This window comes from Triticum dicoccoides, chromosome 6A (genome assembly GCF_002162155.2).
Source record: "Triticum dicoccoides isolate Atlit2015 ecotype Zavitan chromosome 6A, WEW_v2.0, whole genome shotgun sequence".
Lineage (NCBI taxonomy): Eukaryota > Viridiplantae > Streptophyta > Magnoliopsida > Poales > Poaceae > Triticum > Triticum dicoccoides.
Window position 1 is genome coordinate 1,910,070 of NC_041390.1, and position 17,996 is coordinate 1,928,065.

At 50.0% G+C, this 17,996-nt stretch overlaps 4 protein-coding genes across 4 annotated transcripts; 1 reads left to right on the forward strand and 3 right to left on the reverse strand.

The window, feature by feature from the left end:
* Positions 1-454: 454 nt before the first annotated feature.
* Positions 455-5,551, forward strand: LOC119319155 (protein disulfide isomerase-like 1-4). The gene is made up of 12 exons (XM_037593641.1): positions 455-1,125; positions 1,207-1,336; positions 2,250-2,415; positions 2,527-2,645; positions 2,744-2,824; positions 2,990-3,076; positions 3,211-3,285; positions 3,663-3,731; positions 3,815-3,895; positions 3,978-4,112; positions 4,783-4,839; positions 5,197-5,551. Exons 1-12 carry the CDS (start codon positions 542-544, stop codon positions 5,368-5,370), a joined length of 1,758 nt encoding a protein of 585 aa, XP_037449538.1. The 5' UTR covers positions 455-541; the 3' UTR covers positions 5,371-5,551.
* Positions 5,524-7,395, reverse strand: LOC119319156. The gene is made up of 2 exons (XM_037593642.1): positions 7,092-7,395; positions 5,524-7,010 (listed from the first exon to the last, which is right to left on the reverse strand). Exons 1-2 carry the CDS (start codon positions 7,104-7,106, stop codon positions 5,703-5,705), a joined length of 1,323 nt encoding a protein of 440 aa, XP_037449539.1. The 5' UTR covers positions 7,107-7,395; the 3' UTR covers positions 5,524-5,702.
* Positions 7,396-8,087: 692 nt separating this feature from the next.
* On the reverse strand, positions 8,088-10,281 carry LOC119319157 (ferredoxin-thioredoxin reductase catalytic chain, chloroplastic). Its single transcript, XM_037593643.1, has 6 exons — positions 10,091-10,281; positions 9,853-9,998; positions 9,349-9,398; positions 9,190-9,261; positions 8,418-8,478; positions 8,088-8,328 (listed from the first exon to the last, which is right to left on the reverse strand). The coding sequence occupies exons 1-6, from the start codon at positions 10,194-10,196 to the stop codon at positions 8,284-8,286; spliced, it is 480 nt and encodes a 159-aa protein (XP_037449540.1). The 5' UTR covers positions 10,197-10,281; the 3' UTR covers positions 8,088-8,283.
* Positions 10,282-10,853: 572 nt separating this feature from the next.
* On the reverse strand, positions 10,854-15,400 carry LOC119319158. The gene is made up of 4 exons (XM_037593644.1): positions 14,404-15,400; positions 12,870-14,294; positions 12,632-12,752; positions 10,854-11,674 (listed from the first exon to the last, which is right to left on the reverse strand). Exons 1-4 carry the CDS (start codon positions 15,178-15,180, stop codon positions 11,463-11,465), a joined length of 2,535 nt encoding a protein of 844 aa, XP_037449541.1. The 5' UTR covers positions 15,181-15,400; the 3' UTR covers positions 10,854-11,462.
* Between the last annotated feature and the right edge of the window lie 2,596 nt (positions 15,401-17,996).

The following is a 17,996-nucleotide window of genomic DNA, read 5'->3' on the forward strand; positions in this document are numbered from 1 at the left end:
GATCATGGAGCCCGAACTTGTCCGCAAAGATTGAGAATTTGGGGTGTGCCAGCGAGGACCCGCGTGCAAGATAAGAAGGTAAATGCAACCATTTTGCAACAGCAATGAAGAAGCTTCAAGGCAGGGTTTGAAAGTGTCCGTTGATGGCGGCACGGCACGTCGGAGACAACCTGGGCTCCACGACGATGCTCCTGGGAGAGAAACGGCAACAACACGTCGCCGCCGCCGAGACCGGAGAAACGGTCAGGGGGTTTCACCCAGAGGCCTGGCCGACCTAGAGAGATGGACCGCCGCGACGCCCTCAAGAGGGATACGACACCCACGGGTACCGCCGCCGCCCATCTTTAATCATCTTGGCATTGGTTGGGCCTGGCCCAGCAGAAGGAGTTGTTTGGGGCTCACTCACGCGGTCCTCATGTAAGTAATATGGTGGACTCTCTCCTGAAAAATGGAGTCTTGGCAAGTCCAGCCGGCGGATCCATTTCCATTCCCACTCCCACTTCCCACACGCTCTCCCACGCTCCTCGCCCGCCGGCCGGCCATGGCGGCGATGCTGACGCCCCGATCTTTCCTGCTGCTGCTCCTCCTCGCCACCCCCTTCCTCCTCCTCCCCCTCGCCGCCTCCGCCGCAGTCCCCACCTCCAACCCGGACATCGACCTGGAGTACCTCATCAAGAACGCCGGCCTCGACGACTCCACCCCGTCCACCCCCACCGACGACCCCGAGGACGGCGCTCCGGACTTCCCCGGCCTCGACGCCGACTACGACGAAGACGAGGACCTCTTCGGCGACGACGACGGGTCAGATGAGTCCTCCCAGGGCCCCGAGGTGGACGAGGCCCACGTGCTCCTCCTCACCGCCGCCAACTTCACCGCCGTCCTCGCGGCCCGCCGCCACGTGATGGTCGAGTTCTACGCGCCCTGGTGCGGCCACTGCCGCGCGCTGGCCCCCCACTACGCCGCCGCCGCGGCGCACCTCGCCGAGCAGGGGGTCGACGTGGCGCTGGCCAAGGTGGACGCTACCGAGGAGCACGACCTGGCGCAGGCGCACGACGTGCAGGGCTACCCCACCCTCCTCTTCTTCATCGACGGCGTGCCCAGGGACTACTCCGGCGAGAGGACCAAGTGAGAAATTTCACCAGATCCCCAATTCCCTCACTGCTCCAGCTCCGCTGCTGTTAAGAATGAATTTTGGATTTGCTGCAGGGACGCCATTGTCGCTTGGATCAGCAAGAAGCTGGGCCCGGCGGTGCAGAACCTCACCGCCGTCGACGAGGCCGAGAAGGTCGTCACCGGCGACGACGTGGCCGTGCTCGCATTCCTCGACCACCTCTCGGTACGCTACGCAATGCGCCTTCTCCAGTGGCAGCAAAGTCAACCAAACCCAAAATTGCTTCAATTCCAAACCATGTTACACAGATTGACCCAAGAATACAGTGCTTGAATCGCAACCAAACAGCTCATGTGGCCATGTTACCCCAAATTAGCTGACCACAAGTGCAATGCACCTGTTTTTCTCACTTCCCCTGAATATTCTGTTAACTTAACTCACTGGATGAAATGTCAACCTGCATCTTCTGTTTCCATGCGCTCAGAACAAATCTGAGATCCGCTCGTATGTTTAGCTATCGGTACGCAATGCAAAGCCAAGCAACCTAAATCGCTTCAATTGCAACCCATGTTACCCAGATTGACCAAAGAATACAATGCCTGAATTCCAACCAAAGCACTCATGTGGCCATGTTTGTTACCCCAAATTTAGTTGACCACAAATACAATGCACCTGTTTTTTCTGAATGCCCTTGTTCTTTTGCTTGCTCACTACTACAGTAGTAGATAAAATGTCAACCTGCATGTTCCGTTACCATGTGCTGAGAACGGCTCCCAGATGCGCTCATATGTTTAGCTATCGGACACTTGCATATAACATTGTGATAAAATCCTTAATTACTCTATCATTGAATGTTATAGGGTGCTCATAGTGATGAGCTTGCTGCTGCTTCGAGGCTTGAATTGCAACAACCATCCATGTGGCCATGTTACCCCAGATTGATCCAAAATTACATTTCGTCTGTTCCATGATTCCTTTGCTCACTACTAGATAAAATGTCAACCTGCATGATCTGTTACCATGTACTGAAAACAAATCCGAGATGCGCTTGTATTTTTGGCTATTCTAATTCTGCGCTGCATATATATATACACTATGGTGATGAATCATTAAATTACTGTGTCATCAAATGATATAGGGTGCTCACAGTGATGAACTTGCTGCTGCTTCAAGGCTGGAAGATACCATCAGCTTTTATCAGACCACCAGCCCCGATGTAGCCAAGCTTTTCCACATTGACCCGGAAGCAAAGCGTCCATCCATAGTTCTGCTGAAGAAAGAGGAGGAGAAGTTGACCGTTTTTGGTATCTTCACCTCCAAGCTGCTTTGGCTTTCAGCGCCAGCCTTTCCTTTCCATTTTTACACGTTTTGGTTTGGCCATTCAATTGGATAATAATGTACCATGTGTCTTGCAGATGGCGAGTTCAGAGCGTCTGCGATTGCCGAGTTTGTGTCGGCCAACAAAATCCCATTGATCACCACCCTCACACAGGAGACCGCCCCTGCGATTTTCGATAATCCAATCAAGAAGCAAGTATGTCATGCTGTGTGCCTTGGTGTTTTATTTTCATCATGTTCTCGGCCCATGTATCACTCCTTTGCTGATCTGCTGTCTTCTAATTTCGAAATCAGATTTTGCTTTTTGCTGTTGCGAAGGAGTCCTCAAAATTTCTGCCCATCATCAAGGAAACAGCAAAATCATTCAAGGGGAAGGTATTTTTTTCTGCTGATCGGACCAGTGTTTCATGAACTTCTTTCCTCTGTCGTGTTCCACGCTTTATACTCAAATCCAAGCCATCACTTATTTCCTTTCTAACTCGTGTGTTTGCCGAGGTGGAGTCTCACTAAGCACTGACGTGGCCTGTGTCTCAAATGCAGCTTTTATTTGTCTTTGTGGAGCGTGACAATGAGGAAGTTGGCGAACCTGTCGCCAATTACTTTGGAATCACTGGACATGAGACCACAGTAATGCCTCTTATTTTTTGCCATGTTTGTCTGTGTTTTGATTTATTGCACAGAAACAGCATGCAGCAACTTGACTTTGATTTTAATGTGTCTGCTCTTTCTGTTTTGTACACGCTGATTTGATTGCTTTGCAGGTTCTTGCTTACACTGGGAATGAAGATGCTAAGAAGTTCTTCTTCAGTGGTGAAATATCACTGGACACCATTAAGGTAATTGCTTAAAATACTTTTGCAAATTCCAGATTGGAAGTAAAATCATAAGAATATAGTATGTTAGCAATATATAAGCTGATGAACGTGTTTTTTGCTTTTTGTTATTTGATTTATGCTGTTCTTTTTTATACCACTGTTTATTTCTGCTTATACCGTGCTACATGTCGCTTCAGAAACTTGCATGTCCATGTCCATGTACATTTTCTCATCTTTCGCCAAATTAGCACTTGTCTGTAGAAGATGCTTTATTAACCACTATAGTCATTGCCGATTCATCATTGCTGATGTTGTTGGGTAGGATGGTATCAAGTATCATTGTTCAAGAAAGTACAATGTTCCTAATAAACATCTTTCTACTTCTTGTTAATACCCAGGAATTTGCTCAAGATTTCCTGGAGGACAAGCTCACACCATCCTACAAGTCTGACCCAGTACCTGAATCCGTGAGTGGAGAAGAATTATCTGACATCTCTTTTCTCTGTCATTATCTACACAGCAATAAGACATTCTTTCTGCTCCCATGCAGAATGATGAGGACGTCAAAGTTGTTGTTGGCAAGAGTCTAGATCAAATAGTTCTGGATGAATCAAAAGATGTCCTTTTGGAGGTAAGTTCAGTTCTTGCGAGGTAGGTATTTTATAAGATAAAAATTATGTGCTGTCCATAACGCCGCATCATTTTGGACGCAGGTATATGCACCATGGTGTGGGCATTGTCAGTCACTGGAACCTATCTACAACAAGCTGGCCAAGTATCTCCGTGGCATCGACTCCCTTGTAATAGCCAAAATGGACGGCACTAACAATGAGCACCCTCGTGCCAAGGTCTGTGTCACGACAGTTTCCCTACTGTTTTCTTCAAAGTTCAAACTGGATATTACTTGCTAGACTAGTCTGAGTGCCGGCCCATCAACAGTCATAGAAGCTGTACATGCATTTTATATGAAACAATGCTAGTTATAAAACGTGCACAAGTTATTTTAACACTTTCTTCACTTAAATGTGCAGTTGCACTTGTTTATGGTGCATTTATTCGTTGCCTATTTATCCATATGCTACAGTATCATGGTACATTTTGTCTAATGGGTTAAAGAGGTAACCCATGCCCGTGCGTACCATCTATTGCCAGATTTGGTTAGGATGATAGAGATAGAGCTTGAGTCTTGTGGAACAAGTCGAGTTGAGCCTCAGAGACGAACACTGTCGCCAGGTTGTTGAGGGATAGTGCCATATCACCGCCTGGTTATCTCGCTGAGTTCAACATCTTGAAATAGTGCAACAGTATTACGATTATGACTGTTACGCGGAGGATCTGATTCCCCGATACAGAAACTTTAAAGTTGCCTTTCATTTAGCCCTGTTTTCCTTTTAATTAACTTTCCTTAAATTTATACATGGAAAATACAGATACTCGATCTCTTCCGTTCACTACTATGTCTATGTAGACTTTCCAGAATACTGATGGAACTGACACTTGCTTCCTGTTACATTACAGCCCGATGGATTCCCCACGATACTCTTCTATCCAGCTGGGAAGAAAAGCTTTGAGCCTGTAAGTTACTTAATTGACGTTTTGCTTTTTATTTAGCGACACATCTGCTAGTATGTTTTGTCTTTCAGCTATCTCCTTGACATGCTTTTGGCAGTGATATCATCTACGTTTCGTTAGAACCGTCTCCAGACTTCTTGAACTGACCTAAAGCATGTGTGTTTAAGTTTAACGCCCGATTCAGAGCCGCCGATTTGTCATCGGCTCCTTGCTGAAAGGATTCCATGTGTTATATGCCTGCAAATTTGCATGTATGCCATTGTAGATATGCAAGGAGAACTAGCTAAGCTCGCAGGTGCTGAAATTGGCATCCACTGATTCAATTTCTTTGCTTTCATTTGGCTAAATAAACTCTTGCAGATAACTTTCGAGGGGGACCGGACGGTGGTGGAGATGTACAAGTTCCTCAAGAAGCATGCCGCCATCCCATTCAAGCTGAAGCGCCCGGACTCGTCAGCGGCACAGACCGATGACTCAAGCTCGACGGCCGAGGGCGAGAAGAGCTCCAGTTCGAACCCGAAGGACGAGTTGTAGGGGATTAGTTACGCCATTGACAAGACAAGTTCGAGGTGCCGATGAAGTCCGAGGTGGAGAAGGAATAGCTAAGCTAGGTATCAACCAACCTAGGCTGCTGGAAGTGTATGCTGAGAACACAAATACGTATTAACTACTGTAGAATCCAACAAATAAAAGCAAGATGTCCTTTTTCTTACTACATACATCTTCTTGTCTAAGTATTTTTCAAATTACAAACTATATATACGATCATACACAAAATCTGGGAGAAGGGTGGCCATCAGGTAACTGGTATATGTACAGTAAGAGAGTAGAGAACAGCAGAGTATATATATGTATATGTATGTTGTCTATGGCTGAGGGATGTCGAGGTCTGACGACGGCGGCGGGGTGTGGCGGGCGGCCACGGCGGCCCTCCAGCGGGCGGCCTGGAGCAGCATGGCGTTGGCGCAGATGGCGACGCCGAAGCCGGCGAAGGCGGAGAGGATGATGGCGATGACGGCCTGGAGGTTGACGTAGCGGTAGAAGAGGTGGGTGAAGAGGACGACGAGCAGGAACTGCAGCGCCGAGTATGCCCACACGTAGCGGCGGGAGGAGGCCATCCCGGCGGTGGTGAGCGCGGAGAAGGTGCCGAGCACGACGGCGAAGGGCACGGAGACGGCGAGGGCGGCGGCGGCGTTGCCGTGGTCGCCCACCAGCAGCTGCTCCAGGAAGCAGAAGTAGGCCAGCATGCTCACCGTCACCAGGATCACCGTGCCATGCCGCCACACGCCCCTCAACCCTCTTCTCTCTCTTGCTTCTTGTTCTTCCTCTTGGCTGGTGCTGCCATTGCCATTGCCGGCGGTGAGGGGAGGAGGTGGTGGTGGGGGAGGGGCGGCGACGCGGCGGAGGGTGACGGGGAGGTTGAGGACGTCGTGGCCGCAGACGTCGCAGTTGGGGTTGCCCTTGATGCCGAACCACTTGAGCGCGCAGCGGCGGTGCGCCAGCGCCAGCTCGCCCTTGCACCGGCACTCCAGCTTCAGCACGCCGTCGCCGGCCCCTCCTTCCTCCTCCTCCTCCAGCAGCGCCACCATGCAGATACGGCACACCGCCTCCTCCTCCCCCACCTCCTCTCCATCTCCTCCTTCTTCTTCCGACGGTGACGGCGAAGAGGGCGGCGACGCTGATTCCGGCAATGGCGCGGGCGCCGCCGACGACAGTGACGACACCCGGAACCGGCGCAGGGAGCTCGAGTCCGCCACCCGCTTCCTGCTGGGGAGCCTCCTGGAGATGCTCGTCATCGGCAGCGACTGCGTCCGGCACACCGGCTTCCTCCACTGCTGCTGAGGGTTGAGAGCTGCACATCCGTCTTCGGCGGCTGCTAGCTCGTCAATGTCCATGGTGGTGGAGGAGGCGGCCATCATCCTGAAGCTGCTGAAGAGCCTGGAGAAGGACAGCGACCGGGGGCCAGGCGCCTCCTCTTCCCACCCCTGCTCGCCTGACCTTGACGATCTGCTCAGGCTGCTGCTCCTCCTCCTCCTCTTCACCGGCAATGGCAATGGCTTGCTGCCATCCTCCTGCTCACACGCCGACAGCAGCGGCCGCTCGCCATGGCGATGAAGCTCCTCTTCCTCCTCCATCGTCGGCGTGGTCGCGGCACCGTCGTCCTTGTTGCTCTCCTGCACAAGAACCATCATCTTCAAGACATGCATATTGTTGAATGGACATGCATCAAGATGGATGGAGAGAAGAAGCTTTACCTGCGGAGGAGCCATGGCAAACAAGCACCCCAAGGATGGATGTGCATCACATTTGTAACAACAAGATAGCAATTATTTGTAATGTTTATGTACTGCTGCGGCAATTAAAACCCGGACAGTGACGAATAATGATGGATGGAGCCGTGGGAAAGGGAGAAAAAAGATGAAGCAGCTTCCCTTCCCCTTCCCCTTCCCCTTGCCTTGATAGTGAGTGATGGACTTGTACTACCTATCTAGCCAGCCTAACTGCAACCACTCCTCCTCCCCAGTCCTCACTCACCATCACCCACCCACTGATAGTGGCTAGGGTTCCTCCGTTTCTTCTGCCGCCGCCCGCCGCTCCATCGCCCACGTCGAATCTAATCAATCCCCGGTGAGAATTCCCCTGCTAATATTTTCAGACTGATTAAAGAGGTGACAATGGCCTTGCTCTTCTTCTGCTCATCAGGTCAAAGGAAATGCACTCGGTTTTCGGTTCGTTTCGTTTCATCCACCTCGAGCGAATTGCGCATTATAGCTGTTGATCGGTTCGCTGGAAATGAACCTGGTGGTTGCAAAAGCAAGACAGAGATTGCATAACAAAGAACACAATTCTTGTAGACCAAATGGTAATACCTGCTGATCAGTTAACCTGGAAATGAGCTTAGCTTAGCTTTTCGGTTTCACTCAAACGCTCGGTCATCACCGACGACACATGGAGCGAATCATCATCGGCGTCACGTGGAGCGAATCGCACATACATATAACAGCGTGGCTGCAAATGCAAAAGCAACACATAGATGCATAACACAAGACACAATAAGAATAATAATAATAATAACATTGAGAAAATATAAGTTGTTGGGTGCCACGGACATGGGCAATGGCGCGTCGCTGTTGCTTCCCTTCCACACATCATTCATTCCTTCAGGAAGAAAAAGAAGCAACAGAGACGACCGACGTCTCACACAACATCCTTCACTTCACTTGTCATGGAGTACGCTTTACGCCAGCCCAAACACACAATAAATCGTAAAATTGACGAGTCGGGAGTGCAACCATCAGGCCTTAACTTCTCTCAAGATGGATGACAACAGACATCATTCCAGACAGGCATTTCTTATTTCCTGTTGTTACAGAGATACTACATATACAGGTCCCGACAACGACGACTGACTATAGCCCCTCTCTGAGCAAAACAGGTGTTGTGTGGTTAGTACTTGGACGTCGCCTCCTTGATCTCCTCCAAGCTGATAGCCTGAAACAGTTATGCGTCTACGTGTTAGAGCTAGGCAGTATCTGAAGCTAGTTGTGGCATCGACAGTACGAAAAGAAAAGAGGGCATGCCTGGTCCTCTCCGGCAAAATCGTTGTCGGGCGTAAGGAAAAGCATGCAATGGCACTCCTTCCTGCACAAGCAGATCACAAAGTTGAAGAAACAGACCAGATTGCTATAGCCGAGATTTCCCCTTTTTATACTTTGCAGGTCACAACATACCAGCAGAAACTAAACTATGTTTCATGGCTGTTTATTTACTATAATAACATGAGTGGGTGGGAAACAAATTATTCTGACCGAGCTTTCACTTGACATCCCTTACATTCCACAGTAGTTGTTTACTGCTACGCACAAGTGGGTCAAGAATATATGATTTAACCGAGCTTTCACTTGAAATCCCTTACATTCCACGGTAATTGTTTACTGCCATGCACAAGTGGGTGAAGAACAGATGATTCTAACCGAGCTTTCGCTGTAATAAAATCCCTTTCCAGTTGAAAGCCAGCACGGATTGCGTGCCACGGTTGTTTACCGCTATGCACAAGTAATGCTGGTATTTATCAACAATATACGGTAACATCACCGGAGATACGCATCTGGCTACCTTGTGCTCCGGTGGCGAATCACAGTTAATGATGCGAGATGGGTACGCAGCAGAAAGGAACATACTCCTATGTCGGACAATGATAAGAAGCCAGAGAGGGTTAGAACTGAACCCTCTGGTACATCTCTGGCATTTAAACACGATTGGAAAAAAGAGCATCCCATCCCATCCTTGTTATACACGCTACCGTAGTAAGTGATATAACAGAAGGCGAGAACTTGGAAGCGGCAGCCTCACCTTTCTCGCATGGGGACGCACGGGCAGTTCCAGAACCCTTGTGCCGCCTCGGCGGCCTTGTCGTCGTAATGCCTATATGATTAACCCACTTGTCTGTCAGAAACAAAAAACGGACGATACGTTGCTAAGAAGGCTGGAGGCGATTTAATACTGTACTACCTGCAGGGGCAGAGAGGTGCTCCGAGTTGATCCTTGTGGTCAGCAAGCCCCTGCAAAAAGGTTTTCCTTTCAGTTAACAATCAATTGATCATCAAGGTGAGGCGCAGACACATCATCAGTGTGGCCGTTAGGTAACCCTTGCTTGATTTACACTAGCGCCACGAACACTGTTTGACCTTAATTTGAACCAATCAATCAATCAATCATCAAGGAGGCACATCACATCATTAGAGAAGCACCACCAGCAGGTATATAAATGAACTCCTTGATGTGTACCGCCGCCGGCATGAATGCGCTGTTTGACCTTAATCAGCCGGCATTTGCAGCGGCTGGTAGCTAGTAGAGAAGATGAGAGCCTGGTTCTGAGTTCTGACTGGTTTGGTGGAATAGTTAGATACCGGCGTCATGGCGTGAGTGCGACGGTGCGGGTGAAATCAATCGAAGCTACCATCAATCGAGGCTGCAACAAGAGTGGCATCTAGGAGCAGCAGGAGGGAGGGTGACCTTGATGACGACGGCGGTGACGGACTTGTCGGAGCAGAAGAAGGTGCTGGAGCGGCGGGCGTACTGCTCCGAGAACTTGCGCATTATCTCCAGCGACTTGTGCTCCGACGCCGCCCCGTCGGCGGCGGCTGTCCCCTCTCCGGCCGCTGCCACGCCCAGCAAGGGAGCAAGAATCGATTTTTCAGATTCAGATGATTTGGATTTGGGATTGGAGGGTTGGTTGACAAGGGACGCGTACCTTGGGCTCGGACGGCGCACCTGCTGCGCCGCCCGCCCCTGGAGACGAGCGGCGTGTAGACCGGGCTGCCGGCGGCGGCGGCGGCGGTGGAGGTGATCGACATCATCGCCGGCGCGGTGGGTGGGTCGAGCGGGGAAGGGGAAAAGGAGGAGGAGGAGGAGAGGGGGATAAGGCGAGAGGCAGCGACCAGAGGAGGAGGGGAACACCTCCGCCTCACAACCCTTCTCTCCACTCTGGAAGGATCATCTCATCGCTCGCTCCTCCTCTCGCCACATGTTTCCGGCTCAAAGTTACCATTTTTTTTGCACTTGCAAAACTTCTCTTTTATCTCCTGATGAATGCACAAAACAAAAAAGACAGCAACCAGATAATCAAGCTGTGGAATTATTTAGAGCCATGCCGCATACACACGGAGGCGAGCCCTCTACAGCCTCAAGGTTTAAAACAGACTTCACTCGACAAAGCAAATTCACACGCTCGCAATGCATCCAAGTATACACATGGCTGGAAACTAAGCAACACAATATACTACCTACTACTTTGCCAAGATAATCAAGTTGTGGAGTTATTTAGATCCACGCCCATGTTCTCAGGAGTATTATGCATTCACATGTCCTCAAGGTTTAAATCAGACTTCACTCGATGAAGCCTCAAGGTTTAAATCAGACTTCACTCGACAAAGCATACGCACCAGACCAAGCTAAACAAGCATCCAAATATACACATGGATGGAAACTAAGCAACACAATATACTAGTTACTACTTTGCCAAGGTGAAATAATAAAATTATAAGATACTGGTGGCATTTTATTACAAACCGACCACACTCTCCAACATAACTACTATTCACACAGCAGAGTGGATGCTCCAATCTTCCAAGATTCATGGGACAAGAGACAGAGATGCATCTCTGTTGATAAGACAAACCCCCACCCAACAGCAGCTCATCAGATGATTCATTCATGCTGGGAGTTTTCAGGAAACATGGCAAGCCACTCTCGTCAGATGATCCATCCATTCATTTCAAATCATTCAACTGTTTCCCCTCCTCTCTGCTCAAGCAATACCTCGGGGTCTTTTTTTTTTCCTTTTTCCTCTGTCAAAACATGGGCGGTACATGTAACATACAGAATTGTCAGGAATGGTGGGTCCATCATCATCATCTAGCTAACCAAACTATCATTTACACAACGAATTACAGTTTCTTCGTCTCCGAGTCCGAGTCCGGCTCGGGATCCATCAACTCCGCTTCTTCTTCTTCTTCGCATAGTTACAACCGGAGGAGAGGAGGGGGTACAAAAAAAATACAGCCTCGCAGCCTAGCCCAATTATATCACACACGGCGGATCAAGGAGCAAAAAAATCCACAAGGCTAGTCGAGGCTCCTCCACACGAAATCCCGGCACTTGTTAGACACGCTCGCAGCCTCCGCGATCCTCACGGCCATCACCGACTTGTACGCCGCCAGGTTGGCCCTCTCCATGAGGGCCTGGGCTCTGCTGCGCAGCTGAACGGCCTTCTCTACGGCCTGTTTCGCAGCGCGGTCGGCTTCCACCACCCTCTGCAAGGCCTCCCCTTCGCCACCTGCACACAGCAAAATGCACAACACAAGGACAATGAGTACAGGCTAGATAAGACTGTTTTACATCACTTGAACAGCTAAATTACAGGGCATTATAGATATATACAGGCAGCTAAGAGGATGATTACAGGCTTACTATATTTTGAGCACGGTGATATCCGCTTACTATGTTCAGGCATAATGAAGTTTACTTGTTACTATTTTGTCAAATAAATGACAAACACAAGAAGACAAGACACACACGTCACATATTTATAAAGTCATGGGTGGTTCCCTGTCACAAATAATTTCTAGCATCGCAGCCTGAATACAGCAAAGTCAAAGAAAGATTTTGTGGTGTCCCACAGCAGGGCTTGTTTCAGAGCTTGAAATACCTTATTAAGTTAGACTGTCCAATAACTTCAGCAACTGAATGCTAAGGTAGAGTAGATATAAAACTAAGGGGGTTGTCATACTACGTATTGGGCACGATGATGTTTACTCCGTTCGGGCATAATGAGCTCTACTTGTTACAATGTCCAATGGCAAACAGAAAAGGCCAAGACATAAAGTTACTACATATTGGTGGTTCCCAGCAAAAGATTTCTAGCATCACAAGTTGAATACAGCAAAGCCAAATAATATGATTTTGTGGCATCCAACAGCAGGGCTTGTTACAGAGCTTTAAATACCTTACAGGTTAGATTGTTCCATAACTTCAGCAGCTGAATGCCGAGGTAGAATAGATATACAACTAAGGGAATGCCAACAGACATGCTATATCCCTGAGCTCGACAATGTTCACCCTTTTCGGTCATAGTGAGGTTAAATGTTACTATGTCAAATGGCAAACGCAAAAGGACAAGACATGGTGGTTCCAGTCACAGAAGATTTAATAGCATCACGATTTGCGTACAGCAAAGTCAAAAAATTATTTGTGCGCCATCCAAAAGCAGGGCATGTTACAGAGCTTTAAATACCTTGCAAGAAGAATCCAGGCTTTCCTCGGCCAGGTTGGCTTCTTTGTGGTCTCTTCACAGATCTCTTCTTTTTTACAGAAGATTTCTGCGACAGCCGCCCTCGCCTTACAGCAGGTGCACCCTTTGGGAAATCAAATTCGCTGGGTTAGATGATATGAACGAATGCACAAAAACTAAAAGGATAACTATGATAAAGATCACATCAGGGAATTAGGCAAGGGATAAACTCCGAATTTACCTGAAATATCCTAAGCAGTGGTGTGCCTTTCTTATCTCTCTTATTAATCCAGTATTCATATATGGCAAGGACATTGTCACCCTTGCCTAAAGCAGGGTGCCTGGAGAGAAGCTGATCCACATCATTAGCTTCCTCAGGATTATTGTAGGCGTCCTTTTCGAACAAGGTTATTAATTTCTCGAAATCTTCGTAGGAAATCTGGCTCAGACGGGTGCGTCTTCTATCAGAGGCCCCATGCTTCAGCTGAATGAGCCACTCTTCATCCTCCGAGTCCATGTCATAAGCTGAATCTCTCGAGAGGGCCCGCGCAACCTCATCATCCGCCGTTCTGATATAGTCTGGCACAGGGCGTGAGAAAGGATCTGCTACAGTCCCTCCCATGCCATTGGAGACCTCAAGCACACCTGGGATCGGGATAATCTTTCCCTGAGAATTGCGCTCCCGTCCCTCGATATGCAGTTCTTTGAACAAAAGCCAGTCCCATTTGTCAGGGAACTCAAGCTTCCATCCATCTTCGACTGCCCAGACGTAGGCATGGGTGTGCCGGTTGACAACATAGAACCGCTGCTCCGATGGCTTAAGAGAGACTCTAGTGACACCATGTAACTTCACAGCCACGCACCACCCGTTGGAGTTTGATAGTTCCAGCATAACCTCAGCTCCCTCTTCCCTCCAGCACCTATCAGCCTGAATAATCAAGAGGTTTGCTTTGCAGCAGAAGGTATCTATATTCTGTCTAACCTCGGACAGAGCCAGCCTTTCACTCGTGCGATCAACGGGGCTTTTGAAAAAGGATCTCTTTTGCTTCCCACTTGGTCCCATGGGCGTCGAGACATCGCTGTCATCCATGTTCTCAAGCAGATCAAGAGAAATTTCCATTGCTGGCTTGGGCTGGACAGGTTCCTCGGAAACCTCAGGGCCACCCGTCAATGGTGGCTTTTGCAGTTCCGTCTGAGAGCGCACTGTAGCCTCCTTCACTCCAAAATCCTTGTCAGAAAATCTCACTGTGAGACGGCGGCGCCGGCTCAGGGGGTGCCTCATCGAGCTTCGCTTCCTCTGGTGCTTTTTCAGCCTCAGACCATGCAGCACTACTCCTGGAGCTTGCTCAAGGGGCACATAATCCAGAACCGCTCCGTAAGATCCGACAGCAGGTGTAGCGTCCCCGGTGCTTGGAGACCCAGAATCCACCTCCAGATGATCTCGAGAATACGATTCTTCTTCAGCTCCTCCAACCAAACCCATGGCCCGGCGAATCACGGCTGGCAGATATATGAAACGAAGAGCTATCACGGAATGCAAGCCCTGGAAGTAAGAAGGAAGCGCCGAGAAGTTGAGCGACAACACTGGCTGCCGGGATGGGCCAGCACCACGGAGCTCGCACCACCCGCAGTGCACCACCATAGTCCGCTGTAACAGCAATGCACTCTACATGAAGAAAATACCAACATCAATCAAACAGGCTGCACAGGGAAGTAACAGATGATGGAGGCACAAGAATGAACAGAAGCTGTATACTGTAACAGAAGCTGCTTACGGCTCTCTGGCGCTGGAGCCTGATAAAGTGCACCCCATGCGACGCAAACGCGGTGGCGACAGCCGGCGAGGCCAGAAGAAATGAGGCCAGGCCCCGGACATGGCTCCGCTGGCGCCGGCGCAGCCACAGCAACACGGGCAGGAGGAAGCGCGAGAAGCTCCCGGGGGAATCCGCGTGGTCCACGATGACGACGAGCACGGCACTGCGACTGCCGGCAGCGCCATCAAGTAAATGAGCGTCATCAAGGAGCCCGGCCCTTGAAGCGAACTCCCTGGACGAGGAGCACAGGATGTCGCGGCCGCCGGCATGGCTGAAAGGGGCGAGCTTTGGCCGCTTGTGCTTCCTGGTGAAGACTATCCCGAACCTCCTGCCGCTGCCGCCGTCGCCGAAGTCCTCCGGCTCGGCCAGCGGCGGCGGCCTCTGGCGGCGCTTGCGCCTGTACACGGCCCCGAAGGACCTGGGCGACATGGGAGGCTCGGGCGACGGCGTGCGCGGCTTGGGGCCCTCGTCATCGCCGTCGTCGTCGCTGACGTCGGCGGCGGCGCGGTCCCACCCGAGCCAGTGGGAGTGGGAGTGGGAGTGGCGGTGGGAGGAGACGGCGAGGCGCTTGGCGGAGCGCGTGACCCTGGCGGGCTCCGGCGGGCGCGGGGCCTGCTTGTGCGCCCGGGGCAGGAAGACGCGCGTGGAGCGCCGCGCCCCGACGGCCGGCATGGGCGGTGGAGGCGGAGGGAGGTTGCGGTGCGGTGCGCGGTCAGATCCGGCCCGCTGCGTCCTCATCCAACATCGACGCCCCGCCGCCGCCCATCAGACCATCCTCCGGAATCGAATCTCCTCCTCCGCCGCCCCCTCCCTCCCTCCCTCCTCCGGGGCAGGACCGGACCGAATCGCGCCGGGCGGCGGGAGCAGATCGGGGGACGGGCCGGGGCCGACGGAGGCGGCGAGGCGGGACCAGATCGGGGCGGCGGCCGGGCGGATCTGCGGCGGGCGGCGGGCGGCGGGATCGGAGGGGGGGGAGGGGAAAGGGGATCGATTTGGGCGAGTGGATTGGGGATTTGGGGATTAGGGTTTCTCTCTCATCGAGGGGAGGAGAGAGAGAGGGTCGCCTCGAGGCCGACGAGAGGTGGAAGATGACGCGCGCGGAGCCGTCCGATCGCCATCCGACGGCGCTGGTGAGACGGCGGGGCCCACGTGTCGCTCGGCGTGCGCTGCAAGGCGCTGACGGTGGGGCCGGCCGGCCGGAAGGTGCTAGAACGCGCAGCCCGGATGAAGTCCGTGTACCCCCCTGGGGTCTCGTGAAATAACATAATGCACCCCCCCTAAACCCTGCAAACTGCTCAAAAGATGCCTCCGGAGCTTCGGGAGGTGGTTTTTCAGAGCCTGGTTTGGTTCCCCTCCCGCGGCCCGTGTCACATGCGGCAAAAGCCGCAACGGCAAAAGTGTTTTCGTCCGGTTGTTTTACCGTCTTTTTACTTTCTATATACTTCTGGTGAATGCTGAAGCCGGTGCTCGGTTCACCCACCCTTCTCCGCTCATGTGTGGCATCTGGACCACCGAGGCGGTGACGAGCCGAGGTCCGCACCCTATCGAGAGGGGGCGACGTCTAACCCATCCACAAGAGGGTGCAAGAAAAACGAATATGGCAATGTGTTTTCATTCTTCCGGAAAAGTTGTTGTATAGCCCAGATCGAGATGAAACATGTGTCGGTCTATTTGTATGAGTATTATCACATATATGCCACCCACATATTGACATGAGTATTCCCTTTTAATTGACTCGTGCCACGTTGGAAAAAGCTCCCCACTTGAGGTGTTTTTTATGCTCCTCCAAATAACATTTTTCTCCTCTATTTCAAATTACAAATTGGAGGGAGTGCTCAGTTCACCCGCCCTTCTCCGTGCACGTGCTATATCTTTCGCAAAGATAGACTATAATCACATTGGCAAAAGCCATCCGATGGAGGTGTTTTGTCCGGTCTTCTAAACATCCTTTTTTTTCCTAATTCTAGTAGACGGTTTGAGTTAGTGTTAAGTTCACCCGCTCTTATTCGCACAAATGTTAGATCTTTCACAAAGGTAGACTATAATGGCAGCAACAAATCGAGCTCCGCACCTTATCATGAGAGTCCCTACATTCTGACCGGTTAAATAAGAGATGGCACGCCAAAAATAAAAATGAATCAAACTATATTTATTAAATGAGCCGACAACTGAAGCGATGTTTTTCATTCTTTCAAGGATATATCGCTATAAAGTTTATATTAGGATGAAGAGTGTCATAAAGAAGCATTAATACCTTTCTCAAGATTTGCGGATACGTGTCAATCTATTTGCGTGAGTATTTACAAACAGTGGAGGCCAACCTTGTAAACACCCTAGCATTTGCTTTCAATTGGTTTGCACCGTGTTGGCAAAACCGACTATATGACAAATGAATCAAGGGGTGTTTTATTATTATTATTATTATTAAAAGAGCCCACGATCAGAGTGATGTTTTTTTATTCATACGAGTATATTGCTATTGCTATAGAGCATATATCCGAATGAAGCATGAGAAGTTTGAGCATCATGAAGTAAAGCATTAAAAACCGTTCTCTGAATTTGCGGGCATCGTATCTTATATGTCTAATGTTAAAATCCCAACGGATGTCAACCCCATGACGGCCCTATTATTTTTATTTCGACTCACTCATGCCACGTTGATGAAACCGCTTGTACCACCAAAAAATCAAGCGATTTTTATCCCGCAAAAAGAAAAGAATCAAGCGGTTTCTTTATTAAATGAGCCCTCGCCTGGAGCATTGTGTTTTTCCTTCTTGTACGGATATCGCTCTAAAGCCTGTATCTCTGGATGAGAAGTCTAGTCCTATAAAATAAGCATTAAAATTGTTCTCTCTACCCGTGGACGCGCGTTGGTATGTTTGCAAATTTACATACAATGGAGGTCGGCACTGTACCCACACGAGCATTTCCTTCTCAACAAATCGCGTGATATTAGTTTGTCACTGAGCCCACGACCTAAGGCGTGTGTTATTTATTCTCTTGAGGATACCGCTACAAAGCCAAGAGTGAGGATGAAACATGAGTTAGAAGTTTGAGTGACATATAGTAATTATTAAAATCATTCTCCGGATCTAAGAACATGTGTCATTCCATTTTGCATAAAGTATTCACATATAACAGAGCTCGACCCCATGTCAACCCGAGTATTGTCGTTTCGACCAACTCATGCCACTTTATGAAACCTCTTATACGACAAAAGAATTGAATTGTAATCTTTTTGTACTATATGAGCCCATGATCAGGGCATTATGTTTTTCTCTTCTTCCAAATATCATTATAAAGTAAGCATTACATCCATCAACAGCGAAAGAAGGGGCGCCCTCCCGGGTGTGCCACGTCAGAATAGAATAATGACGAGGAGAAAAAAAGTGATAGAAAAATGCATCGACTAGGCAACTTCCTCGCCTTCGTTTCCTCGATGCTTCGTTCAGAAGAAAGAAAAGGAAAGAGGGATTGCTCACCTCTCCTTCTCCTTCCCTCTTTCTTTCTCGAGGCCGATTCCTAATTTCCCACCCGGCGCTACCCTCCTCTCT

Coding starts and splice junctions, on each gene's coding strand:
- LOC119319155 (XM_037593641.1), top strand. CDS start 542: ATGGCGGCGATGCTGACGCCCCGATCTTTCCTGCTGCTGCTCCTCCTC. Junction 1,337..2,249: donor CATTCCTCGACCACCTCTCG/GTACGCTACGCA, acceptor CAAATGATATAG/GGTGCTCACAGTGATGAACT. Junction 3,732..3,814: donor CTGACCCAGTACCTGAATCC/GTGAGTGGAGAA, acceptor GCTCCCATGCAG/AATGATGAGGACGTCAAAGT.
- LOC119319157 (XM_037593643.1), bottom strand. CDS start 10,196: ATGATGTCGATCACCTCCACCGCCGCCGCCGCCGCCGGCAGCCCGGTC. Junction 9,999..10,090: donor GTGCGCCGTCCGAGCCCAAG/GTACGCGTCCCT, acceptor TGGGCGTGGCAG/CGGCCGGAGAGGGGACAGCC. Junction 8,329..8,417: donor ATTTTGCCGGAGAGGACCAG/GCATGCCCTCTT, acceptor TAACTGTTTCAG/GCTATCAGCTTGGAGGAGAT.
- LOC119319158 (XM_037593644.1), bottom strand. CDS start 15,180: ATGAGGACGCAGCGGGCCGGATCTGACCGCGCACCGCACCGCAACCTC. Junction 12,753..12,869: donor CACTGCTTAGGATATTTCAG/GTAAATTCGGAG, acceptor GATTTCCCAAAG/GGTGCACCTGCTGTAAGGCG. Junction 11,675..12,631: donor GCCTGGATTCTTCTTGCAAG/GTATTTAAAGCT, acceptor TGCTGTGTGCAG/GTGGCGAAGGGGAGGCCTTG.